The 27,879-nt window shown below is 42.8% G+C and overlaps 1 protein-coding gene across 2 annotated transcripts; it reads right to left on the bottom strand.

Moving 5' to 3' along the window:
* Positions 1–922: 922 nt before the first annotated feature.
* On the bottom strand, positions 923–27,879 carry OS9 (OS9 endoplasmic reticulum lectin). Of its 2 annotated transcripts, XM_053455772.1 has the most exons (15): positions 27,631–27,851; positions 25,946–26,122; positions 25,673–25,736; positions 25,271–25,347; positions 23,916–24,014; positions 22,817–23,018; positions 15,753–15,908; positions 15,064–15,200; positions 12,709–12,751; positions 12,152–12,240; positions 11,613–11,843; positions 7,123–7,324; positions 4,493–4,660; positions 2,479–2,591; positions 923–1,348 (listed from the first exon to the last, which is right to left on the bottom strand). In XM_053455772.1, the coding sequence occupies exons 1-15, from the start codon at positions 27,781–27,783 to the stop codon at positions 1,208–1,210; spliced, it is 2,052 nt and encodes a 683-aa protein (XP_053311747.1). In that variant the 5' UTR covers positions 27,784–27,851; the 3' UTR covers positions 923–1,207. The 2 variants fall into 2 exon arrangements, with proteins under 2 accessions (XP_053311747.1, XP_053311748.1); XM_053455773.1 differs by lacking the exon at positions 4,493–4,660 and having other exon boundaries at positions 27,631–27,879.

The raw sequence follows: 27,879 nt of genomic DNA, 5'->3' as shown, positions 1-27,879 counted from the left end.
CTCGCCGGCCTTAAGCTCCCTGGCTATGTTCATTGGGGAAAGGCAAAGGACCTTTGTACATATCAAATACATTCAGTAAGGCTTTCCTTGTTGCAATCTGACCAAACCCAATGACCCCTGATTAATCATAACATCTACGTTTGCAGATCACTTGCCTGCATCATACTTTGTGGGGAATTTAATAAAGTCTTGGCAAATATTAGCTGTGCTAAATGTTGCGTGTATTTATTTTACGTACGTAATATGCTGTGTAGTGGGAGTTTTATTCAGCTGTACAAACTTTACATAGTGATTTAACACCTTTTCTCACCACCCTGCATTACGATACGTATCTTTTTCATAAAACAAAATTAGGAATTATCTTATCACACACATTCCAAATGTTTCCCTTTTGCACTATCCAATTGGATAGAAATACTTTAACCTGACATGTGTGTCTATATATTTGCTTATTTTAAAAGCCACAATTTATGCAGATTTTGCTAAGCCTGCAGCGAGATGTTTTTAAATTGTTATTCATACCATCAACATTATGAGCCGTTACCTCTACTCACGTCAACCTGTTGATTCTTCAGGTTTTAAAAAGAAACCTCTTTAATGAGAGCTACCATGAAAATGTTTTAAAAGGTAGCATTTTCTGCTACAAAAACTTCAAATACAATTCCTATACTTTTTTTTTTTTTTTACTTATTCAATACTTCCTGAGCTATACAATTTTTTTTTTTACAATATAGAAGAGCAATACATAACTGTCCTGTCCATCACTTGGAAATAATATTTGTTCCATTTAAAATAAATCTGAAAATGAAGAAAAAGGCAACACAATTACATTCATGGTCTTAGAATTTGGTCTAGAAATCCATTAACATTCAGCAACGGAGCTTTGTAGTTCTTGACCGAAGTGAAAGAGCATAAAAACCAGTTTAAGCCTTTAATTTTATTTTGGGAAAAACAATTCAAAGTCTTTTCACTTTAGCACCAAACACTTAAAAGGAAACCGCATTTAAAATAAAGGTCCATCTTATTATGTTTTGTAATGTCCAGCGGGTAAATTCTGGTGCTGGCTTTATCACAGGTCTTCTACAAGACCGTAATCCACGACCTATAGAATGTTGCACCTTGCCATTAAGTTTGTGATGAAGCCGTAGTCCACTATACAGTCCAATGTTTTTCGGTCTTCCTCTGGTCGCCGAGTTCAATGTTTAAGTTAAAATTCCACATCATCTGAGTCTGTTGCTGCACTGGTGCTTTTTGAATCATCTTGATCTTGGGTCCACACAAACCGGTAGTTGTCTTCCAGCTGCTGCTGCCGCTTCTGTTCTTTATGTGCCTCTTCTGTGCCTTGAACCTGAAGAGAATTTAATTGAGAAATATGAAAAATTGAGAAGTTAAACCGATACAGCGTTTAATTGAAAGTTTTCAAGACCAAGTTGTTAGGTCCCCTTCTCAGGCATTAATGAAGGTAAAACAGAATTTTCTTAAATACAAGAGCACAGTTCATAGATTTACAAAAAAGGTAAAACAAACAGGTAATGGAGAATTTCCTCAGCAGTAAATTAGCCGGTCTAAGAAAGATCTAACAGATAGATGCAGATCAGTCAGAGCATCTTTGATGGGTTTACTCCCTGGTTAGAAGGGACATAAAGCTATTTGAGACAAGCCAGATCCATGAAGGTGTTAGCAGGAATAAGTTAGTAGTTGTTGTTTCATGTGACAGGATTGTTAATTTGTAAGGTTATTTCGGGAGATAAATTTGTAATCCCCATTGAGGCCAGTGAGTAAGGCATTAAACCAGCATATCAGTTTGATTTATATATATCTCCCATATTTTTCTCTCCCACTGGGTGCGTAACAATCCCATCAGTACTAAGAGCTTCACATCATGTATGCTGTGCCCAGGTTGGCAGAAATGCTCTCCTAAAGATGTATCTATTTCTTCTGGTTGATCATATGTCTGCAGGAATTAAATCGTGGGCATTTCATACACATAAGGCATACCACGTTGGATGATTTGCACATAAAACAGCCATTGTGGTGCGAGTGTGACCCTGGTATTATATTATCCATGCTGTGGATGTCTCCCTTTTGTTGGCAGGGAGAGGTACCATTTGCCGTTTGTCTGCGAAGGGTGCTCCTCACCATCCATTATTTGAAGTTGGAGGGGGATGTGGGAATAGAGAAATGCAAAATGAAGCACACAATGGGCAATATCTGTATACCGATCCAAATTCTTGCCTTTTCCTCCGTCTACGTGACCTTGTCAGTTACCCGTGTATTCATAGTTTCTTTTACTGTTCCAAAAATACTAAGACTTGCCACAAATGATTCCATAATAATGTAAGAATTACTGTCAAATAAGTAGCAGTAATACTGACTTACATCTCCTACATAGAACATAAGTTTGTAGGGGAGGGGGTCTGCATTACAGTGTCCCTTCGAGAACCTCTGAGCCAACAGTTCTACTTTGTTATGACATACCAGTATATTGAAGACAATATCTTTCAAGGTTTTGGTATCCTCTTCTGAAAGCAAGTGTGCATTGTCATCATCTCCAAATCCACCCGTTGTGAGTATTTTTATTTCTATTTTACCTGTAAAACATAAAAATACAATAAAAGAAAAGTAGGGCATCTTATAAGATTGTGAGCAGGAGTGAAAACATCCATCATCAGGATGTTTATCCAGAGAAGCATAAGATGCGGGTGACTACAAAGAAATCTCTCAAGAATAAAAGTAAGAGGTTTCTAAATGTAAATGAAAAACAGATTTGTGTTCAGCTAAAATACTTACATAATCTTAAACCAGAAAATGAATTTGGATAACTGCAGCCTTTTAATTCAAGGATTTGACATTCTAAAAGCCAGGTTCTACAAGGGAATACTCAACTGACCTTCGTGATACCTTTGCTATTGGGATGCTGAATGGTTTAGGCATAATACCATCACGAACATAAGATCCAAGTATAGTATAAACGTGTGCTGCAAAAGGTAAAACTCAATAGGGTTTAAGAGAAATCTGGCTCTTCTAGTCTGCCCGCTTAATATCTGTTACATAATATTTAGAGAGACTGAACAGTTCTCAGAAGGCAATGTCAAGCAAGGGTGAGTAAGCCTTATCCAAGTGTCTACTGTTCAAGCAGAAATAAATGCTTTCTACCCAGGAACAGAACGCTACCCTGTTGGAATTAGGCCTGCAGGAACAAACGCAGCCCTCTACCTACAGAGACATTTGACAACTGAATTGCAAGATGGAAGAATTTCCAGGACACCACATATGTCAAATGTTGCAGAACCAAGTCTATGTCCCACTCTAAAGTGCTCATTAGGTTTTTAGGTCTCAGCACACCCCACATATGCATTGCCGGGAATTCTATACTGCTCACCAATAAATGATTGCCACAATCTTTAATAAGGTCTTTCTTTGAATGCCTGCTTATTAAAGGCAACTCACACCCTGTAAACTGACTGAATTTGGTTTGCTTTGCCCTTCATCAGTTGTAAAAGTTTTAAAAGTGCATTTCATGTCCCTTCTAGGTGTGATTAACAAATGAGTTCTTACCCATTTATCAGACTCGGCTAGAAAAACTTTATGGACAGATATAATACACACTTTTATTGAACCCTTGGAATAAAAGGCCAGCCTGGGAATATTTAGTATTTACATGAATACAAAAGAAAGTAAAGTTTGTTCCCATGGAAACTTAAAAAGCTTGTAAACCATGCCTGTTTTCATGTGATTAAATCTGGAGATTTAATGCTGGAGAAGTTAATTAACCCCTTAAGGACAATGGGCGGTCCCAAAACCCATAGTAAACAATGCATTTTGAGCCCGTACATGTACAGGCTTTGTCATTAAGGGGTTAATATTGCATAGAGGTAATAAGAATCTTTAGTAGTAAATGGTACAAATAACCAACTTCTGGTATGTGTACTCGATCTTAGTGCATTAACACTAAAGGATATCACAAAATCTTAATATTTTGCATCTAGGTTTTATTCCCTCGTTGCTGCATCATGTTATAACCAAAGTTTGAGGTAGACTCCAGATATTCAGAAAAAAAAAACATTTGAAGGAAAAATCAAATCATTGTGTGTTTCAGGATCGGACAGAAGAAAACTAAAAATTGTTAGTATTCGGAAAGGAAACAGCGCAATAATATGGCACCTGTGAAGGCAAGTATTTAGCACACGGGAAGCATTCTGTGAAAACAGGCCCGAAAGTAAGTGCAAAAGCCCCAAGTACATTAACACCTTAAGAAAGCACCAGCCCAGAGAAAAGCAAGTTACATCAGACAGCCTCCACACATTAGCAAAGCCATTTCATTAATAGTGGTGAAGCTTGGTGAGAATAACATGTCCTTGCTTTAAACAGCTGTTCAAATGCTTTGGCAGAGAAATACAAAAAGGGAGGAAGGAAGAAAAGCACTCCCGGAACAAAGAAAACGATACGCAACCGTGTGGATAGTGGAGAGTATCTTTTACGTGGGGCATACCTTCTGCCTTCAGCCCTTCCTTTTCAAGCAGGTCTTTAATAACATTCTCAATTTGTTTCAGCTGTGAGTTTTCGTGGCTCATCTCTCTCACCTTCCTTTCATTCTGCTCAGGGCTGCCTCGACGTATCTTAGTGACCCTGACTTTAACACGACCATCAGTATGATCATCTAATACGAAAAGGTAATAGTAAAAAATTAACCCTGCAGCCAAGATCTTTTTCACTGTAGAAGAATACTGTACTTCTGGATCCCTCCACTACCCAATATGGAAAGGAGTCATTGTTAAATAATTATGAAGTTGAGTGTCTGTTTAGGACAAGGGGATAAAAAGTGCATTGATACTCTATTCCTCACGGACATACAAAACAAGCATTACCTGATTTAGACTCCAAACGCATACAAAAAATATATAAATAATTAAAACCAAGCCAATTGCAACAAAGGATGACTTTTTTTTTTATTATCATGATTTTTTGGTAACATACATTTACAACTCCCAAACAACTGTATGGTTCGAACAATCTCAGAGTTCTGCTGCATTCAAGTTGTGAGTGTACATTTGAGTTGGCAGTAGTAACCATTGCATGAAAAGCCAACTACTTGCAGTTTAGAGAACAGACCTAAAATTTCCTCAATTACCTGCTCAGACTCCTCCACTTATCAACCTTCAAACTCACAAAACCTAATTATATTCAATATAAAATCTGTTCTCCCCACCTTCAAGCAGCCTGTCTCATTCCCCATCAACCTCCTAAAAGATTATCAGCTCACACAAGCAGGGCTCGCTTCTCCTGCAAGACTTACCGTGTGTTAATATTACTGGCCCACTTTACATGTTTTTGTTTTATGACATGAATTTCCACTCTCCCTTTACAATAAACAGTGTGGCGTAATGTAATATTTCAGTTAAATAGTTAACCCTAGATGCATGTGCATGCTAGTGCATAACACTGCTGTTGTTCCCGGATATACTGGTTTATGATAACCACATCCCCACCTAGGTGCTTTTTCTCCAAGGTAAACAAGCCCAATTTTAAAGCCAAGATCTTCATTACATTTGTTGCCAGTTTCAGATCTTCCAGTTCCACTAATTTTTGTACTGCATGTACAGAGTATTGTCTTAACAATAGAAGCAATATTCTTTTTTCATCATTTACCTTTCAATACAGGATAATAAACTTGCTTGGTTTTGCTTAAGAAGGGGCACTGTTAGAAAGTGTAATCGGCTAGCACCCCCAAGGTCTTTTCTCTGGGCTGTTTCTTTCTCTCCTAATTTGTTCTTGCTAGGCAACACAATTATACTAAGAACCTGTCAAAGTCTCTTAATAAAAATCATTAACATATTGATGTATAGTTATTTAGGGGAAGCCAAGATCTTTCCATTAATACATTTGATTGCTTAATATATATTTACACACACTATATGACCTATGTGGACCCCTCTCAATTATTAAGTTTAGGTGTTTCAGCCATACTTATTGCCAACAGGTGTATAAAATCAAGCACATAGGCAGCCATCTCCATAGACAAACATTGGTAGTAGAATGGGTCACCCGGAGGAGTTCCGTGAATTTAAATGTGGTCATAGAATGCCATCTTTGCCACATGATGCCCTGCGCCAGGCCACTATTACTGTGAAAACGGAGTCTATGAGTAGCACAGAAGGGCCCAGCCACGAAGCACTCAAAAAGTGCTGATGTGCGTATAACAAAACAAAATACAATGCCAAGTGTTGTCGGAGTAGCGTAAAGCCCACTGCTCTGGAGTCCAGTGGAAACGTTCTCTGATTAAACACAGAAGTCTGATGGATTCATCTGGGTTCAGCAGGTGCTGGGAGAACGCTACCTACAGGAACGCATCGTGCCTGCTGTAAAGTTTGGCAGAGGAGGGATAACGGTCTGAGGCTGTTTTTCAGGGGTTGGGCCCCTTAGTTCCAGCGAATGGTGAAGTTAATACTACAGCGTACAAAAGACATTTTAGACAATTGTACGGTTCCAACTTTGTGGCACCAATCTGGGGAAGACCTTTTTCCTGTTCTAGCATGACTGTGCCCCATGCACAAAGCAAGGTCTATAAAAACATGGTTTGTGGTCATTCAAGACCTGACCTCAACCTCAAAACACCTTTGGATTAAATAGAAACTCTGATTGCGAGCCAAGCCATCTTGTCCAACATAAGTGCCTGACCTCACAAACGCTCTACTAGATGAACAGGCAAAAATTCCCAAACATACACTCCAAGATCTTGTGAAAAAACCTTCCCAGAAGAGTGGAAGCTGTTATAGCTGCAAAGGGGGCACAACTACATGGTAATCTCACTGTTATGGAATGGTATGTCCAACAAGTTCATATAGTGGGATGGTTAGGTATCCACAAACTTTTGGTCATATAGTGGATAGATATATATATATATCTTGTATTGGTTTTTAGCACACTAGCTCAAGTACACAGTCTGAAATGAGCAGATGCCTTACAGAGATCCAAAGAACTTACAAATAAAAAGTCCTATTACCATAAAAACTGAGTGCCATGATTATTTTTAATAATTGTGAATCGGAACACACATACGTCCCACATAAAATACATAGTTATTGGGGGTAAGTCTTGTTGAGGGAAATGCATTATACATACCACTAGGTGCTTGTACCGCAGATTCGGTGCTGCTTTGGCTGAGGACATCACCATTCTCTAAAGACTCCGTCTCATCTTCTTTGCCGTTTACAGCATTATCCAGTTTGTCTATTAGTTTGTTCAGTGTTGTAGCCAGAGACGTAGATGCCTGCTTACGATCAAATTCTCCCTTCAGACCTTCAGTCTCAAGCTCTTCTTTTGCCTACAAGAAAAAAAAAAAAAAAAGACAATATTAAGAAAAAAAAAGAGAAGGTAAGAATTATGCTTATTGTCAAGGCCCTTTTGCCAATTGTTTGCTCATCGGGTGCGAAACAAACTTCGACGATGTTCAGCTAGCCAACAAAAACATTAAGATGATGAGCATCACTGGAGTTTTAGTCCCACAAAAGCTAGAGTGCCACCTGTTGGCTATCCCTGTAATTGTAAAATAAAAGTTCATGATTTTCAAGCCCAGATTTTAGTTTTCAGTACATCACTAAAATAGTAGAGCTGAAACAACGAATCGATAAAATCGATAATAATCGATAACGGAAATCGTTGCCGACGATTTCCGTTATCGATTAATCGAGTGATCGATTCGTTGTTGGAGCACTCGGCTCCTTTTACTTACCTCCGCGAGCGTTCCCCGCTTCTGCTACACGCTCTGCAGTCTCCGCCTTCTTTTAGCTACGTGACGGATGTGACGTGTTCCGGAGGTAAGTATTCTTCATGTCTATGTGCACAGATCGCACAGAGCCACTCGCACAGAGCGGTTCGCTCTGTGCGAGTGGCTCCATTCGCACAGAGCGGTTCGCTCTGTGCGAGTGGCTCCATTCGCACAGAGCGGTTCGCTCTGTGCGAGTGGCTCCATTCGCACAGAGCGGTTCGCTCTGTGCGAGTGGCTCCATTCGCACAGAGCGGTTCGCTCTGTGCGAGTGGCTCCATTCGCACAGAGCGGTTCGCTCTGTGCGAGTGGCTCCATTCGCACAGAGCGGTTCGCTCTGTGCGAGTGGCTCCATTCGCACAGAGCGGTTCGCTCTGTGCGATCGGCTCCATTCGCACAGAGCGGTTCGCTCTGTGCGAGTGGCTCCATTCGCACAGAGCGGCTCCATTCGCACAGAGCGATTCGCGGGGGTGGGGGTCCACGGCGGGGTGGGAGTGGGGTTTCAGGGGATGCAGGGCAGGGTGTGAGTGTGGGTGCAGGGCAGAGTGGGGGTGGGGGTGCAGGGCAGAGTGGGGGTGGGGGTGCAGGGCAGAGTGGGGGTGGGGGGTGCAGGGCAGGAGACTGGGTGCAGGGCAGAGTGGGGGTGGGGATGCAGGGTGTGAGTGTGGGTGCAGAGCAGAGTGGGAGACTGGGTGCAGGGCAGAGTGGGGGTGGGGATGCAGGGCAGGGTGTGAGTGTGGGTGCAGGGCAGAGTGGGTGCAGGGCAGAGTGTGAGTGTGGGGGCAGGGCAGAATGTGGGGGCAGGGCTGGGTGCAGGGCAGAGTTGGAGACTGGGTGCAGGGGCACAGTGCAAAGTGCTGGGTGCAAAGTGCCAGGGCTGGGTGCAAAGTGCCAGGGCTGGGTGCAAAGTGCTGGGTGCAAAGTGCCAGGGCTGGGGCAAAGTGCTGGGCGCAAAGTGCTGAGTGCTGGGTACAAAGTGCTGGGTGCAAAGTGCAAAGTGCTGGTGCAAAGTGCTGGGTGCAAAGTGCTGGATGCAAAGTGCCAGGGCTGGGGCAAAGTGCTGGGTGCTGAGTGCTGGGTACAAAGTGCTGGGTGCAAAGTGCCAGGGCTGGGTGCAAAGTGCTGGTGCAAAGTGCTGAATGCTGGGTGCAAAGTGCTGGATGCAAAGTGCCAGGGCTGGGGCAAAGTGCTGGGGCAAAGTGCTGGGTGCAAAGTGCCAGGGCTGGGTGCAAAGTGCTGGGTGCAAAGTGCAAAGTGCTGGGGCAAAGTTTCTTGAACAGTAATAGTCCACCTCTTTTCAGAATGTTTGGGGTTATTTTGTTTCATAAATATTGTGTTTGGGTTCTTGTACTTTGAAAATATTGTTTTTTATTACATCATAACAAAATAAGAATGTTAATGTAAATTTTAAGTTGTTTTTTAACATCCAGTTCATTAAATTCTTTTAAATAAACGAAAAATTTGCATATTGTTTTTTTTTATCCGATTAATCGATTAATCGAAAAAATAATCGGCCAACTAATCGATTATTAAAATAATCGTTAGTTGCAGCCCTATAAAATAGGTTGCGTTTCAACAAACTTCTTGTTCACTTTCTAAGCGAGCGCTGTGCCCATTAATGGCCTGGCTTACCATGAAAAGAGACACTGCATAAGAAGAAGAAAAACATCCATCCACTTTTTTGGTACTTTGATACCAGGGTCTATGTAAGTGTCCTTCCACAGATATGCAAGTTTTTTAATGGGTCATACAGAACAGCATCATTTAGGTATGACAAAGTTAGTTAAAAGACCAGTAGAGTCCTACTAAAAAAAGGGATTTCATATAAAACACCACCACATGCGCATTCTCAGCACGCTTTTTTCCTGACCATTTACACAGTCTAAACATGCCAATTACATCAGTTTAAGCAGGACCTGTTCTTTCTTTTAGAATACCTCCTTGAGCCACTAAATGATTGTTCAGTACTATACCTGTGAGCAATCTATGCAAACAAGTTATGCCTTAAAATGACTTCTCCCTGTTTATATGATGAAACATAACCTGCTTAACAGGTTGCATTTATACTCCTCAGTTTCAATTACTACAGTATTACTGTCACATTTTGTGATCTGCTAAATTGACACCTAAACTGTCAATGCAAAAGTACCCATCATGTGACAAATCTAATATATATTACACATACACACACAGGCCACTTTATTAGGTACACCTGTTCAATTGCTTGTTAACAGAAATAGCTAATCAGCCAATCACATGGCAGAAACTCAATGCATCTAGGCATGCTCAAGACAACATGCTGTTCAAACCAAGCACCAGAATGGGGAAGAAAGGGGATTTAAGCAACTTTGAACGTGGCATGGTTGTTGGTGCCAGATGCTGATCTACTGGGATTTTCACGCACAACCATCTCTAAGGTTTACAAGGAATGGTCCGAAAAAAAAAAAATATCCAGTGAGCGGCAGATGTGTGGACGAAAATGCTTTGTAGAGGTCAGAGGAGAATGGGCAGACTGGTTTGAGATGACAGAAAGGCAACAGTAACTCAGCCATTTGTTACAACCAAGCGGTTTTCTTGAACATAATAATGGCCTCCACAGACACCAGATCTCAATCCAATAGAGCACCTTTGGGATGTGTTGGGACAGGAGATTCAATCATGGATGTGCAGCCAACAAAACCTGCAGCAACTGTGTGATGCAATTTTTTTAAAATAACATTTTACCCACAGGGAAATCATTCTTTGTACATAACTACATCTTGATGACGATGCAAAATATTTAACTCTGGAGGAAGTATAATTTAAAATTCAGGAAGATGTAATTGCTCTACAAGCACAATTAAACAAAAGGTGGAGTGAAACATAAACCTAAAGCAAATGTCAGTAAACTAAGGTACAAGACACCCCTACTATAGAACAATGCATGTTAAAGTACTCTGAAGTCTAAGAAAACAGAAAAAAAGAAAATCACCTTTCCCAACACAGAAACTACAACTGTGATGCAAAATTTCCTTTATTCCTCCATAATCTCTTGCCACTGATTGGCTGCTTCAACGGTCAGTAGCACTAAAGTGTTTCCAACCAAGTCTTGATAAAGACCTCATCGTGAGGTCGAAACGTTGTTGTTCTTCTCTTTCAATAAATCTGCCTGATGGAACCCTTGAGTGCCTGGAGCCTTTTTCTATTTTGATTTACTGGGGAGCTGGCCCTTCCTGGCACAGCTAAGCACCTGAGTTCCTGTGGGGAGTGTGTGCAGATTCCTAATTCTGGTGACTTCCAATGGGAGTATGTCCTGTGACTGACAGCTTAAGCAACCAATTAAAAATCAATGGGAAGACTTTAAACATGCGCACTGTAGTCCACACAGACCTCTGCATGCATCATTAAGCAGAACCAGCACTGGGTCACATGCAGTCAGACAAATGCATCTCCCATAGGGCACTTAGCTGGGGGACAAGAAACTGACAAATGCTTCGGATTTCTGACGAATGCCCATGCACTTGCAGAACAGAGCCACACGCCGATCATATGCTTTAAAGTGCACAGGGTGGCTGGACAGCCCCTTTAACAGGGCAGGGATAACACAATAGAGGGGCATAATCCCACAGATCCTCAGAATAGGAATTTAAGATGCACGGCCCCATAGTATAGACGTAAGGCAGGGTTTTATTCCAATGTGTAAAACACAATGATACATTTATCCAGTGTAGAGAATTGTACATGTTGGAGATAGTAATCCCCACCACCTGAATATCCATTTCTTTTAAGCATATATAGCCTAAATAAAAAAAAAATCTCATGATGTATTAATATTGGGAAGAAAACTTCACACATGTGGAAAACGTACCTCATTTATAATGTTATCAAATTCCTTCTCCATCTCAGTTTTCACATTGTCCTTTATCTGAGACACATCCGATTTGGGCAGCAGAATATTTTCCAGTTCCTTCTCAAACTCTTGCATTATTATCTGTTCATCTTCCTCTTCTTCCGTTTGTCTATCTGCTAAAGAGCCCGAGTCTTCTTCACTGTGTGCACCCTGTAAACTTCTGTCATTTCCATCAGTTTTCTTCTCCGTCTGCCATTGAAAGTAAAAATGGTGCAAAAGACAATGAAATATTCAATATGAATATCAAAAATGTTTGACTTTGCGAGATGGTTGTGTCCTTCCTTGCCCACAACAGAGAGTTGCAGTAAATGGTAAATGTGTGTGGTGTGTGTGTATAAATACGCTATAGGGCACACGGACTCCTGGATAGTTGCTATACATGTGGACTTTGATATACCATCTTTAAGGTACACTCAGAACGAACTCGACACATTTGCGGCCCTTGCTTAAAAGCACAGAAATGGGACGGTACAGTACTGCCAATAACCACGGCCTACCTTTTTAGGAGTCTGTTTTAGTTCCGTGATGAATTTCATCAGGTCTTCCGGATTCCGTATTACTCTATAGCGAAGCTTCTTTGACAAATCTAAAAATAATAATTTTCTGTCATTTAGTTTTCATCCTGCTTGAACCGATGTATCTATTATAGACTAACACTATGAAGCGTACATTTTGCAGACAACCAATGTAGCATCAAATCAATGTGCAGAGAGAAAATACACAGTCTGTATCTGGTTCTAGAATTGGTAACCACATATAGGCAACTGTATTTTAACCATCTTTCAAAATGAATAGGCCGGTTATCATACTTACTGAAATTTTTTACTGTAAATCAACATTATGGATTAAAGCAAATGGAAGGGGTGGGGGGGTCAAGATCATCCTACTCTCCCAACTTTCAGCAGTAACAGACAAGCATTGATTGTGTGTGTGTGTGTGTGTGTGTGTATCTATAAACTGCCTGGAAATTATATCAATAAACTTGGAATAAATTCAATTTACAAAAGAACATGGGAGAAATAAAAAAAAATAAATAAAAAAAAAAATCACTAACCTGCAGGTGCATCCGGTGGCTTATTTAAACTGGGGAATGCTTCCTATATGAAAAAGAAAAAAAAACAAAAACAGATTGCATTACATTTAATGTACTTGGTGCCAGCAGATTCCATAGCGCTGTTAATCACACACAACAATAAATTGGTACAAAAGGAGAAGACAGTCCTGCCCTTGCACGCTTACAAAAGGTTGTATGCACGGGTAAAATCCTTAATACGGGAGTGAGGAGAAATGCAAGCCATGAGAGGAACGAAGAGGGCTATACTTGGATAGGACCCTGCATAATGCAGAAGTTAAATCTTTATTTACATAAAATGTAACCATACTATAAAAGGGCCAACTCAGCTTTTCTGGCTGGGTTTGGCCCTTCATCAAGGTATCAGGGCATTATGTAGATAAAACCAACAAATGAAACCACCCCTTAGAGTCAGACAGGCTATACTAGAGGAAACTAAATCATACAACAAATCAATTCAATAACTACAGAAAAAAATTATTATCAGTGAAATATATAGCCTCTAACTTGTAGGTAGTTATTGCAAAATGTAGATCCATGCATCCCCAAGCAGCGGTGTGGGTCCCGCAAAGACTCTTGTGTATATGTACATCCATTGAACCGGCTGTTAGCCCCTTCAGTCCCCTATGGACGTACCGGTACGTCCAAAAGACGCATCCCAAGAATCCCCCATGGACGTACCGGTACGTCCTGTCCTTCTGTGACACGGGAGATCAGGCTGTCGTTTGACAGCCTGGAGTCCCCTCTGACAGCAGAAGCCAGCATTGCTGGCTTTCTGGTGTCCGATCTCACGTAACAGCTTCCGTCACGATCGGGCATTAAATGCCGATCAGGCATTCCCTTCCAGGAGGCACAGTCCCTTACATCCCATTGCCCTAACACAACATCCAAACAATATAACCCTCCTACCCCCGTTCATAACCCCCAAACCCGTTAAGCCATAAGCATAACAATTCTACAAATAATGTACACCTTATAGTATGTTCCCCATAAGTGCTGGGAAAGTATGGAAAATCTATATAAATCAGGTATTTCTGAAATCAGGGCACCTGAATTGATAAACTTGGAGGGGATTTTCCATCACTTTACCTAATTTTGTGAGGATCCAGAGGGAAAATTTATAAAAAAAATTAGATTTTTTTTCTAGTTTTCGCTAGTTTTTACTAAATTTCTAATCCTAAATTTTCAGCTAATCATCTAACTATGGTATCAAAAGAAAGCTCTATCTCTCCTTGAAAAAACAATACATTTACATTGGTACACTATTCACAGGAAAAGAGAATAATCGCTGAACCGACATACCGCAAAAATGGCAAGATTGCTCTGGGACTTGAGGCACCAAAAACCCTTGGGATTGAAAGGGTTAATGAGAGCTACTAAAGACTTTTGTGATTATGTATTACCAGCTGTGTACAAGGTGTTGATGTCTACTGCTGCAACACTCAACCTTACCCATACTTTTAACAACTTCAAGTTCTCGAAGCAGGATCCTGAACAATCCAAAACACGGAAAGCTTCCAAACACGTGCAGTTCCACTGTGGCATCGACTCATAAGCAACTTACCACACTTCCAATATACATCCAACCCTTTTTTCTACACACACAAATCCACACTAAACACATATAACCAGTGGCTTGCCCATCTGACTTTATATTTACAACTAGTTAACTAGTGTGCCAACCACTGTGTAAATTCTAGGCGCAGTGTGGAATACAGATCAACCCATCCTATAGACATCTTAGATCAGGCACGTCCAAACTTTTTTCGAAGAGTGCCAGATTTCATGAAGCGAACATGTGCGAGGGCCGACCGTTTTGCCTGACACTATGAACCATTAAAATTAAATGCAAAATAACTATTTTATGCAAAGCTTATTGAAAACGGCATGCTTTTCGTTTTGTGACTTGGATGACAAATCTAAACAGGTGTTAAATCACTCTGCCTTTAATATAAAAGAAACAGATCTATATTTGAGCAACTTATCTGTGGGGCCTTATCAGTCCGGAACGCGGGCCGCAATTGGCCCTCGGGCCGGACTTTGGACGCGCCTGTCTTAAATCAATGCAATACCTTGAGAAATCTCACTGGTTCAGCTATGCATTACGCAACTCAGTCTTGCAGAAGAAGCTTGTGTAGGGATTGTTTTAAGTGCCAACCAATATAAAAGTTGCATAGTTTACATGTTACAGATGGTTTAGTGAATAGTATGTGTCAGAGGGGGAACAGACCACTGATCCCCTTTGGAAAAACAGGGGAACTGAAGTCTCAAGGTAAACCACAGTAAGTTCCTTCACATTTACAATGATAACATGCTCTAGAGAAGATGTTATTTTACCGTGTCATCTGCCTCTGTCGCCTGCCCTTCTTCATTCTGCTGTCCAAGTATCTTATTCCAGAAGTCTGCTTCCGGGTCCTCCTGGACGAAAGCTGCATCATCCTCCAAGCCTTGTTCTTCTACAGATGCTATAGGTACTAAAAAAAATAAAATAAATATAAATATATATATATCCATGCGGGTGAAACTACAAGGCCTGTGATGCAGACTTATTCATTTATTCTTTACACTTCCCCCTTAACTCAAAACATGTGCTTAATGTGTTGTGCTCGCTAGACAACGTTTTCTGTTCTAGCAAGTTAAACAAACTGACATTTCTTTCATCAAAAAGGTACCAGCTTCAAAACAGAGCAAAAAAAACCAAAGCAAGCAAACCCAAACATTTAAAAAGTTACTCCTGTTACTATGGCAACAAAACTTTTCAACCTATCAATGCCCCATGCTTTTGTTATACAACTAAAGGTTAGATCTTTTGGCCCCAACAAAAATGATAAATGGTACAAAAACCGACAGGACAAAATGCAAAATGTTGCTGAAGCAGAAATATATTTTTAAAGAGCCAGTAAGGTTTACTTTTATTATTTAAGAAATTATAAAACAATGTTAGTACATTTTGTATTCCAAAGCCTGGCATGCTGAAAAAAGCTGGTGAAATTAGTGGGTGTTAAATATTTACCCTTATTACATACCATCTTCTTCACTTTGCTGTTCTGGACTTGTAGATATAGATTCTTCAACTTCATTTCTCTTCAAGCCTTGGTTTGAAGAAGAGGTAATTTTATTTGCTTTAAGGTCAAGCGTTTTGAGCTCCTCTGATAGTTCCTCTACTATCCGCTTTGTGTCAGCTGTAAGAAGTTTAGCAAATCAAGATTAGACGGCACAAAACAGGTATGTATCCACACATACAAAGGTAATAAACTATTTATGTGAGTTATTCCGTATTAAAGACTCCAGTGTGTACTCCAGTGGCATTTGTTGGGGGTATGTTGGGTTTGCAACGCAGAGAGGTCCCAAGTCTCCCGGAAATTACATATATCTCTCTCTCTATTCCCCTACCTTTTCCACCAATCACTTCTCATGTCCCGCAGTTCTACTTCTTCTCTAGCCTCTTCTGACTTCTTTGTTCGCTTCTCCCCTGTATCATCTGTGTCGACCAGGCCTCCCGGGGTACTTCTGCAAAAGGGCGGAGCCAAGCAGCAGTTCCTTCCCTTTTCCTCCAATCAGGGGAAAGGCTGTGCCCTTTTGCAGAAGTATTTGGGTAGGTCTGATCACCAGAGTAGATACTGCAGAGAAGTGGATAAAAGAAAGAAGGCAGAAGAGGCAAGAGAAGAAGAGCTGCAGGAAAGGAGACAGGGGCATGAAAGACAGATAGGGAGACAGAGCAAGAGCATGTGTTTTTACATTTTAAAGTGGGGGGGGGATGCGCGAAGTATAGAATGGACCAGAGCACCAGCACGTTGAAAGCGTTAACTTCCTGACTTTACACGGGCCAGCCTCCAGTAAATAGGTAATGCAAAGAAGGCTTAGTGGGCCCTGCAAATCAAAATTAAAGAAGGGAGAGGGGAGTTCTTGATACCATATTACTTGTTTAGCAATGGACCAAAACAAATCTACACTGGCCCAGTAAAGGGAGACATTGGAATCCTGTTCAGCTGAGTAGCATTTAAAATAAATAACGTGTTTTAGTAAGCCAACACATGCAAGCAGCTTGTCTAATATCTGTATATCAATCCAAAAAAATAAATAAAATAAAAAAGTCATACGGGTGCGGTTTTGTCCCGTAAGACTGGCTTCCAAAAGATTAATCCTGTAGCTGACTAAAGGAGGACATCTTGTGGCAACTTTTGATTACTGCACAAAAACTGGACTCGTGTACTGGGCGTGTTTTATTTGTCTCACTCAGAAACACGACGTGTTTGTAAGCCTATTTCTTTCCAGTTAAGTAAGAGCTTGAAAACCGTACAGATATAGATCATACCCCAATCATAAATTGGGACGGTTTTCAGATGTTGGTTAGTAAGCAGTTCAGTATGGGAGGACAGAGCTGGCCTCTTGCTTCTTCTAACCCCTAACTGTTTGTTCCATCACTAGCAGTTTCGGAAAAAAAACCCTGTAAAGTTTAATACAATCCTGGAATGTGACACCATCCAACATGAGGCTGCCCCTCAAAAAGGGAATGCATACACTATAGCCAACACACTCACATTGATAATTACTGCGACAATAAGGGGAGCGGTGGCTCGCTAACTGGAGGACTGAAACAGGAAGTTCTACTTACCGAGAGCTTCTTTTCCCCGTCAATCCCTGGTGACACTAAGGATAGACTCCTCCTCCGTACCTTATAGGGCAGGACTCAAAACTTTAAAAAGGGCCCTCCCTCCTACTAACACCAGTAAATACCAAAGACCACACAGGCAAAGCAATCTGATGCAACAAAATTTATTGAAAAGAAGGGAGGGAAAAAAAAACGTGTCACCAGGGATTGACAGGGAAAAGAAGCTCTCGGTAAGTAGAACTTCCTGTTTCCCTGCCATCCCAGGTGACACTAAGGATAGAATTACCAAAGAAGAAGGGTGGGAAACTAAGGAGACAAAACAGCCTCAAGGACCTTCCGACCGAAAAGAGAGTCCTCCTGAGTCATCTGGTCGAGACGGTAATGCCGCACAAAAGCGTGGAGAGTCCGCCAAGTAGCCGCCTTGCAGATCAGGTCGGGCGAAAGACAACATCTTTCGGCCCAGGAAGTGGAGACTGCCCTAGTAGAGTGGGCACGGATCCCCACAGGAGCAGGTTGGCCGGCTGCAGAATACGCCAAGTTGATGGTTGCAACAATCCACTTCGCGATGGAAGACTTGGAGATGCTGATGCCCCTGTTGGGCCCTGACGAGGCCACGAACAAACGAGAGGACTTACGCAAGGGTAGAGTCCGTTCCAAATAGATGGTGAGGCATCTCTTCAGATCCAAAGTGTGAAGAACTTCCTCTTCAGCCGAGCCAGGAGCAGGAAAAAAGGTAGGCAACACGATCTCCTGGTTCTTGTGGAAAGCCGACTGGACCTTGGGTGCGAACTCTGGCGGCAGAGAGAGAACCACCTTACCCGGGAAAAAACGGAGAAACGTTTCCATCATAGACAAAGCCTGGAGTTCACAAATCCGACGAGCGGAAGTAATGGCTACTAAGAAGGCCGTCTTCAGCGATAATAGATACAGAGAAAGCGACTGAAGAGGCTCAAAAGGAGGTAATGTGAGTCTTCGAAGGACAAGAGTCAGGTCCCACGGAACCATCCTGGTGACCGAACGAGGACGAATCCGGACGATGGCCTTGGCAAAACGTCTGATCACAGGCAGAGATATAAGCTCGAACCCGAGGAGAGCACTGATGGCAGAAATCTGCACCCGGATCGTAGAAGGCTGAAGTCCATAGTCGAAGCCTTCCTGGAGGAAGTCCAGAATAGAGGCAGAGGAACAGGAAGTTAGCAAAATCCCCTTGGAACAACACCAACTGTGAAATCTCTTCCAGATCTTAATATATCGCAGAGAGGTAACCTTCTTTCTACTCTGCAGAAGAGTCTCAGCCACATGATAAGAAAAACCTTGCGCTCTCAGCAGTCCGCGTTCAATCTACAGGCCGTCACGGCAGGGTTTGGGTGTAGGAACGGACCTTGATGTAGAAGGTCTTTCCAAGCTGGGAGCTTCAGAGGGGTAGAGAGACCTAGAGCAATCAAGTCGGAATACCAGACTCGCTTCGGCCAGTCCGGTGCTATCAGGATCACGGAGGCGTGGTCCTTCTTGATCTTCTGCAGGACCCTGGAGATTAGGGCAAACGTATGCGAGACGGAAATTCCATTCCTGTGAGAAGGCATCTATTGCCAAGGGACGATCCCGAGGCCTGAGGGAAAAGAAGACGGGAATCTGAGCATTGTCTCTGGATGCCATCGGGTCGATCTTGGGCAAGCCCCACCGTTGGACAATTAGATTGAAGGCCATCGGATGCAGAGCCCACTCGCCGCTTAGCACAGGAGTTCCGCTCAGGAAATCTGCTTGAGAATTCAAAGTTCCTCTGAGGTGAACAGCGGACAGAGTCATGTGATGGGACTCTGCCCAAAAAGAAATCCTGAGCGATATACGGAGAAGCCAAGGACTTCTTGTGCCCGCTTGTCTGTTGATATAGGCCACCACTGTCTGATTGTCGGAACGAAGCAAAATGTCCTTGCCGGCGAGCAGATGCCCCCAGTGATGCAAAGCTTTTTCTACTGCAAGCAACTCCAGACAGTTCGAGGGAAGAAGTTTTGCCGCTGGAGACCAGAGACCCTGCACAAACAGGTCTTGATACGTAGCTCCCCATCCCTTGATGCTGGCGTCGGTGGTGAGAAGTACCTTGGAGACAAGAGACCATCTTCTTCCTGCGGCAGGGACGTTCTGATGGAGCCACCAGGAGAGGGAAGCTCTGACCTGCGGAGGAAGACAGACACGCCTGTCCAGAGCCAATGGGTTGTCTTCTAGATGGTTGAGGACAAATCCCTGATGTATTCTCATGTGGGCCAGGGCCCAGGGCACTGCATACTTTGCGGAGACCATCTTGCCCAGCAGGGACATACATAACCGTAAGGAGCTGCGGCGTGCAGAGCGAATCCTGCGTACTAGGAATCGAATCCCCTCTATTCTGGCAGTCGGAAGGAAAGCTTTCCCGGAGCAGGAATCCAGATGAAGACCCAGGAACACTAGATGTTGAGAGGGAACAGTGCAGGATTTGTCCCAGTTCAGAATCCAGCCGAGATCTTGTAATGTGTTGACCACCGTGGAAAGATGAACCCGAAGAATCTGTGCCGACCGGGCATGGATTAGCCAATAGTCCAGATAAGGAATGACTGAGATTCCCTGGACACGGAGATGGGCCGCCACGACTGCCAATCGTGAAGACTCTTGGTGCTGCTGACAATCCGAATGGAAGGGCTTTTTGACTGAAAATGCTGGATAGTTGAACCCCGAGGAATCGCCACTCTCCGGAAACGTTGATGAGATGGATGGATGGGAACGTGGAAATATGCATCTTTTAGGTCTAATGAGGCCATGAAGTCGTTGAGGCATAAGGTGTCGAGGGTGGATCTTACGGTTTCCCTCTTGAACCTGATGAATTGGAGGTGGCTGTTCAAAAAACGCAAGTCTATGATTAGGCGAAGACCACCCGGTCTCTTGGGGACCAGAAAAAACGGAGAATAAACCCCTTGGCCACGTTCTGGCCAGGGGACAGGAACCAGGACTCTGAGGTCTGACAACTGCTGGATGGTGGATAACAGGACCGACCGCCTTGCCTGGTCTGGAGGAAGGTGGGAGATCAAAAAACGGTGTGAAGGTCTGGTCCGGAATTGAAGTTGATAACCGTGTGATACAATGGCTCTCACCCAAGGGTCTCGGGTGAGTGAGAACCAACTGTCGGTGAAAAAAACGGAGCCTTCCTCCCACCAGAATGGAGGAGGCGTCATGCAGCGTTCTTGGGGTCTTGAAACGCTTTGGGAAAGGCAATCCTGTCAAATCTCCCCCTTCCACGAGGGAATCTGCCTCGGAAGTTCTGTTCTCTGGACGAGGGGTTGAATCTAGAACTATGGCCTCTAGAATGTCCCGGGAAGAAAGGCCGAAAGGACTGCCGTCTTTTCGAAGGAGGCTTACGTTGAGGCATCCAATGCTTGTCCCCTGTGGTTTTCTCCAAAAGGGACTCCAGCTCTTCCCCAAATAAAGTCTTACCCTTAAAAGGGATATTAAGAAGCCTGTTTTTAGAGGCATTATCCGCCGCCCAGGCTTTGAGCCACAAGGCTCTTCTAGCCGCAACCGAAAGCGCTGAAGCCCTGGCCGTCATTCTGATGTTTTCAATGGAGGCATCACAGAGAAAATCCACGGCCAATTTCACGGCAGCAACGTTTTTGAGGATAGTCTCCCTGGAGGTTTTGGCAGCAATATCCTCTTCGATCTGGGAGAGCCAAATCTTGACAGCTCTGGAAACTGAGGCAGAAGCAATTCCCGGCTTAAAGACAGCAGCTGAGGCCTCGAAAGATTTCTTAACTGCAGCTTCGGCTTTCTTTTCCATCTGGTCAGAAAAATGAGAGCCATCCTCCAGAGGCAGAGTAGTCTTCCTGGAGACCTTCATAACAGCAGTATCCACCAGCGGGGTAGCACAAAACTCAGCAAAGTTGTCATCAAAGGGAAACATGCGTTTAACCCGCCTGGACAGGTTAACCCTCCTTTCCGGGTGGTTCCATTCCTGCTTGATAATGTCAGAAAGCGCAGAATGAACAGGAAACGAGGCAGACTGTTTGGAGAAGCTGGCACCAAAGAAAGCGTCATCTTTTTGGGTGGAGACCTCCTCCAAATGCATAGCTGACCTCAAAGCAGAAATTAAGGTCTCAATTTCTTCCACCGGGAACAAAAAAGAACTTTCCTCCCGGATCTCTCCTTCCTCTGAGGAACCTTCCTCTACCTCAGGATAGTCAAACTCAGAGTCTGAGTACAAAGGCTGACGTCCCAGGAGAGCGGGGTCTTGTACCACTGGAAGGTGATGATAGGCAGGAACAGTCTGATGGAAGGCAGAGAAGGTAGACTGCATCTCCTCTTTAAGCCAGGTCAAAAACTCCCTACCCCCAGACGGCTCAGAATCCGCTACAGATCTCAGGCAAGCGGAGCAGAGTTTCTTTCTTGAATCCTGCAAAGCCTTGTGACACCCGGAGCATTGGGCATGCTTAGACTTCATAGCAGCTTTCTTAGGCTTGTCCTCAACAGAGGGCGGCTCAGAATTATCAGGGGCCGACATAATGAAAGATGCAACAGCACCTGACCAAAAGAAAACAGCAGGAACACACATAGCAGCCAAATCACTTACCTTCTATATATATAGTGAAAAGGAGCTGAAATTAGGCTGTAATCTGCAACAGCAGAGAGTTTGGCACCAAAAATTTTAATTGTGACCAAAACGAGGCTTGGAACGCACAACCGGAAGTGCAGAAGCCTGAACCGGAAGTCTATAGACGCCATAATGGCTAAAGCCAGTAAGCCGCAACAGCGGCGTCTAGCCGCTGAATCTTCAGACCGGCGTCTAGCCGCTGAATCTTCAGACCGGCAGGCGTCCCCGGCCATAGGAGGTCCCGGCAAACATGCTGGCAACTCCGCAACACGACCGGCGGAACTGCCGTGCTAACCGCTGAGACGACGGCGGTGCAGCCGCGATCACCGCCAGAACAACGGCGATCACCGCCGGGACGACGGCGCCACCGCGGCCACGATCACCGCCGGGACGACGGCGCACCGCGGCCACGATCACCGCCGGGACGACGGCACCGCAGCAGTGTCCAGGAACCGGGACAAGCGCTGAGCAACGCAGCACCAGCCAACCGGCTAAGGTGCAAGGTATCCCCCAGGAATGGGGGCTTAGCCCGGGGAAAAACAGCTCAACCTAGAGCCGAAGAAAATAATAAAAGGTAGACGAGTCCTCCTACCTGGTAGGGCAGGAAAGAAAACTGGTGTTAGTAGGAGGGAGGGCCCTTTTTAAAGTTTTGAGCCCTGCCCTATCAGGTACGGAGGAGGAGTCTATCCTTAGTGTCACCTGGGATGGTAGGGAAACACTTATTTGGATGTCTCACATTTTGGTGTGCCCTCGAGACACCATTCTGATAAAGGAATTCCTAATAAATACAATGCTTTGATGCCAATAACAATTGTATTACTTTTTGACAGGATATCTACCAGTTTACTTCACCAAGTTTCACTTACACACTTGTGCCTTCACATATTCAACATATTGCTCTGGACTGAGGGCTGGATGGCATCTTATGGACTGTGGCATGCCAGTGGAAGGCGGACGTAAGAAGGGATGATGGCAGATGCGAGTGGTGTGCACAGTCAGGACGTATGTACAAGACTGAGGCTCATCAACACGTGCAATGTAATCTCCGGAGCCTTCTTCACACATAAACTGCAGGTAGACAAAATGACAATGTTCTGCATATTATATAATAAAATGTTTAATTTCCAAATACAAACAAAGGAATAGTATCAGTAATAAACATAGCTTCAACCAACCATTTATGTACCCTTAAATCTGGATTCCAACCAATCCCAAAATTCATCCAGCCACCATAACTAATTACTCGCAGGAAACAAAAAGAAAAAATGGGGCTTTGCTTTGGCCCATATCAGTAAGCAGACAGCACAGCATCAACACACAAGAACTTAAAGGGACAATGTTTTTAATGGTTTAGAGCAGAGGTAGGCAACCTTCAGCAGATGTTGTGAACTACATTTCCCTTGATGCTTTGCCAGCATTATGACTGTAAGAGCATTATGTGAGATGTAGTCCACAACATCAGGAGTGCCGAAGGTTGCCTACCCCTGGTCTAGAGGGGAAAAAAAGGAAATCTCTCCATAGTACATAACACTTATATTAAGTAATGCATGCATTTAATGTTCATCTATCACCACTAGGTGTAGTATATAGAAATCTGCAAATGACATTGCAGTACAAGTGAAGGACATGGGATGTGAAACAGATACACAGACACAATAAAACCAAAAGAGCTTGCATTCTAAGTAAAGTGAAGTTAAAAAAAAAAAGTTTTACATCTGTAATTGAAACAGGATCCCAAAATTTTGTATTTATATATTTAGTGTGCTTTTTTTGATTTTGCATGTTTGATGCCAATACGCTAAATTAATTTAGTGTCAGCCTTTCATCTCGGTCACCATTTTCCATGTAAATAGACACAAAATGGACAACTCCATATGCTTCATGAAACAATAACATCCACAAAAACATGTATTATAAACATGTAAATATGCTGGGTCTATTGGCTGACAATGTCATCTTTCTTACCCTGACTTCTGTTTCCCTGGACTTTCCATTCAAATCACATTTGGAGCCATTGACATACATCTGGCTGTGATAACGTTTCAGTCGATGATGCTTTGAAGCCTACAAAAAAAAAAAAAAAAAAAAGGTTTAACAAACATGAAGACTAAGAGGTTCTCTTTATTTAATAAGAAAAGGCAGAGGTATGTTGTCTGTTTGGGATGATTATTTTGTGTAAACAATATTACATAACCACGTAAATCAAGAAATCCAAGGTTACCAGAGTTTACAAAATAAACAGAAAAAGTTATGTAAATCTTTGTTTCACCTTTCGAGACAACAAAGTGCCATTTTTCACTGGGGTTGGAAAGGGGGGAACACACATCTGATAATGCAGACTGCTCCCTTTATGGTGTGTTTGGCATAGGTAATGTTAATGGTTTTAATTTCATACAACTCATTATGTCTGCAGGCAGTTCTTTGTATGGCAATTAAATGTTTATAAAACTAGAGTGCCCACTAGACACCTGCAAATGGGCGAAAATGATTCAGACACATTCTTCGTTTTGGCCCAATTCGTTGCCTGGTGCCCACACTCTCGTTCAACTCTCTCAAGGTTTCCTTACCTTCTCTGCCGACCCCTTCCACATCTTCTATTTTTTATCTTCTTGTGGTCCGCATCTCTAAGGACATAACCCGACGGGAACTCGGATCCTCCAATGTGGGGAGAGGACGTCACCACAAGCACAACCGTTTTGCCCCGAGTTCAAGTAAGGGCAAAATGATGGCTGGGTTATGTCTGCGGAGATGCGGACGAAGATAGCAGATTTAAGAGAGAAGGGAGGAGATAGAAGATGAAGAAGATGCGGAAATGGTGAATGCGGAATCCGAGCTTTTTGCTTGGTTTTTGGAAAACTCATGGGGGAGTCTGGCCTCCTTTTTAAGACTGCATACGAATGGACAAAAGTACCAAAATTCTGTACGTTTGTACGAATCCGAATGCACAAGTCCAGCGACCACCCAAGTACAAGATCCTGCAAATGGGTTTTCATTGTAGCTGAAGGCTGAAATATGCCATAGGTTTTCAAATGGTGAAACTTTAGTGGGTCCAACCTTGAGAGTGTCTATATCAGGGGTGTCCAAACTGTGGCCCTCCAGCTGCTGCAGGACTACATCTCCCATAATGCTCTTTCAGCTAAGGGGCTGGCTGAGGAGTATGGGAGATGTAGTCCTGCAGCAGCTGGAGGGCCGCAGTTTGGACACCCCTGGTCTATATACTTACATACTGTAGTGAAACTCTTTTATTTTGTACTGATCAAATAGAAGTACATTAGGGTTTTACATGTTAGCAGCAATAACGGAGAAGCAAAGTGACATACCTTTGCAGTTTCATTGTTCCAGTCAAACTCAGACTGGTAATTCCCGAGGTACAATATGTCCCCCTTCACCTCAGATTCTAGGAAGAAATGAAAAAACCCAGTAGTTATGAATCAGTCGCAAGATGATCAGCAAAACCCAAACAAAATGGTGTAGAAAACATTAATATTAATCTTAATTATGTTTATTTACACATTCTACTTCAAATTTACACTAATGGCTGGTACCACTAAGCAATGCAGTGTGTTCTGAGAGGTTAGGTCATCATTTATTTCCAAAGAGCTGTCCAGATAGAATTTTACGTGAACGGATGCCCTGGATTCTATATTCTGTTTTATGCACCCACTCAGTGAACTCATTGGAAGCTTTAGGCACAACGCTGCATCATCCATACACAAGCATACCTTCAACATGGTACTGATGTATATGTTTTCCGTAACAGAACTCATACGTCCACCAATCTTTAGTCTGTAAAACAGGTTAAAAAAGAAAAAAAATCTTTAACATTTTACATGATAAATTTAAGCTTCTGCATGTGACATAAATTTCAGAAGTGTCGCTACAATAGTTGGTTCAAATCTCGCAGTCTTGGGGGGGGGGTTTATCATGTACTAAATCATACAACACACTGTGTAATAATACAAACCACACAGAGTCCATTCCAATTTTGGAAATACCTTGATGAGACACGGAGCTGCTTCCATGGGCTTAAGCAGATCAGATATCCCAAGCCCTGAATACGTCTGCTGTTCTTCATCTTTGTCTTGATGAAACTTGACAGCAATAGCTGGAAGCTTGCACTCATAATTTTGCTTGTACTTGGAGGAGATGGTGACTATGTTGTCTGATTTGCTCTGCGTTTCAAACAGAAGAAAAACAAATAAAATTATATTTTTTTTGCTTGGATAGCACATTGCCCAAGCTACCAATCACCCTTTGGCACACAAGTCTTTGGCCCGCTAAGGGCTCAGCATGCACACGTGTTTAGTGAAGGGGCAAAAAGGGAAATGAAACATTCAGAAGAGGACGTGGTAAATATATTTACATGTAAGTTACGATATTATGCAGCGGCTGTAATTTTATCTCGCCGAATCCTGTTATTTCCAAACAGCCGTACTAGAGCGGTTTACACAAACTGAAAAAAAACTTGTTAACAATGAGGCATCTCCTATTTGTTTATTATCTCATTTACTTAGAATACACTGACTAGATTTGTCAGCAAGATATAGGAAAGCTTAATGCAGTTCTCTACGCCACTGACTTCACTGTATAATACAAGGGTCCATACCGGGCCAAGCTCAGCCCTTCTTGTTGGAGAAACCCATCCAAATATTACTCGCTGCCGGCTCCAACTTCTATTTAAGCTTTCAAAATACCTAAGGAAACGTTTTGGTAACCCCCTGAGCTGCTTCACGTACAGAAAAACCCAATTTAATAAAAAAAAAAAAAAAAAAAAAGTAAAACGTCCCATAAGAAAAACAGTACCGTGCTATCTCCAAAAGCTACGAGTTCAACATCAAGAGCACAAGGTCGAAAATAATCCGTGGGAATCTCCAGACGTTATTGTCTTGTCAAAATAATGTTTTTTTTTGTTTTTGTTTTTTAACAAATCTCACAGTACATCGCATAATAGAATTGCAAAGAGTACATATATTATGCAGAGGCAATAATATATTATTACAGTCTTTTAGTTATATAAAGCTTCATCATAATCCAAAGCGCGCTGCGTGGGATAATCACAACCCAGCAAGTAGTGTATCGCGCACGCATCCGAACGTACAGAAAAGTAGAGGAAACGTGATGTCATGGCGCCTTGGATGAACACATTTATCACAGTAAGTATTTGTGAGGTGGGCTGCCACAAAAGGTCCATCCCAGTGATTACCACCAACAAGGCTGGACTGACTCAATAAAGCGTAATAAATCACAAACTTTTTTTCATACCGTTCAGTGACACTAGCGGAATATTTGCTATAGAGATAACACAATTCAGACTTTGCACCAGATCCACTGAATTGTTTTTACCACTTCAAATCCTCACACACACTAATATATATATATATATATATATGGCAGGGCCCTCTTCAGCTGTTTCTGTAAGTCGAATTGTTATGCTGTATATTACCTGTCATGTCTGTTTTTACCATTGTACAGCGCTACAGAATATGATGGCCCTATATAAAACAATACACTCATGCTCATACACCTGCTCTGGTATTTAAGCAAGGCTCTTTTGTCGGCCACGGGGATCCTATTATAAATACCTAATATGTTAAGATAGAGGTGCAGGTTTTGAAGGTATAGCACAAGTACACTATGTTAACAGCTGCTCCAGTAAGGCGCCACTTCCACTCTTTATTACCTGCCCTTTGATCACCGGTTCTGAGAGGATCTCGATACCGTATTTCATCTCCGTCAGCTCCTCGAGGTTGAGGAAGCCCAATGAACCCGAGGCGACACCGCAGAGGAAACATGACACTATAAAAAGAAGCCCGCAGCGAACATACACCGCCATCTTCACTCTCCTTGGTACAATAACATGCACCTTCCTGTGTAAACTCTAGAACACGATCCTTTCATCAGCCGCCAAGCCATTGGCTAATGAGGTGAC

The sequence above is a fragment of the Spea bombifrons genome, chromosome 2 (genome assembly GCF_027358695.1).
Source record: "Spea bombifrons isolate aSpeBom1 chromosome 2, aSpeBom1.2.pri, whole genome shotgun sequence".
Taxonomy (NCBI): domain Eukaryota; kingdom Metazoa; phylum Chordata; class Amphibia; order Anura; family Pelobatidae; genus Spea; species Spea bombifrons.
The sequence above is the reverse complement of the archived record's forward strand: the minus strand, read 5'-3'. Positions and strand labels throughout refer to the sequence as shown.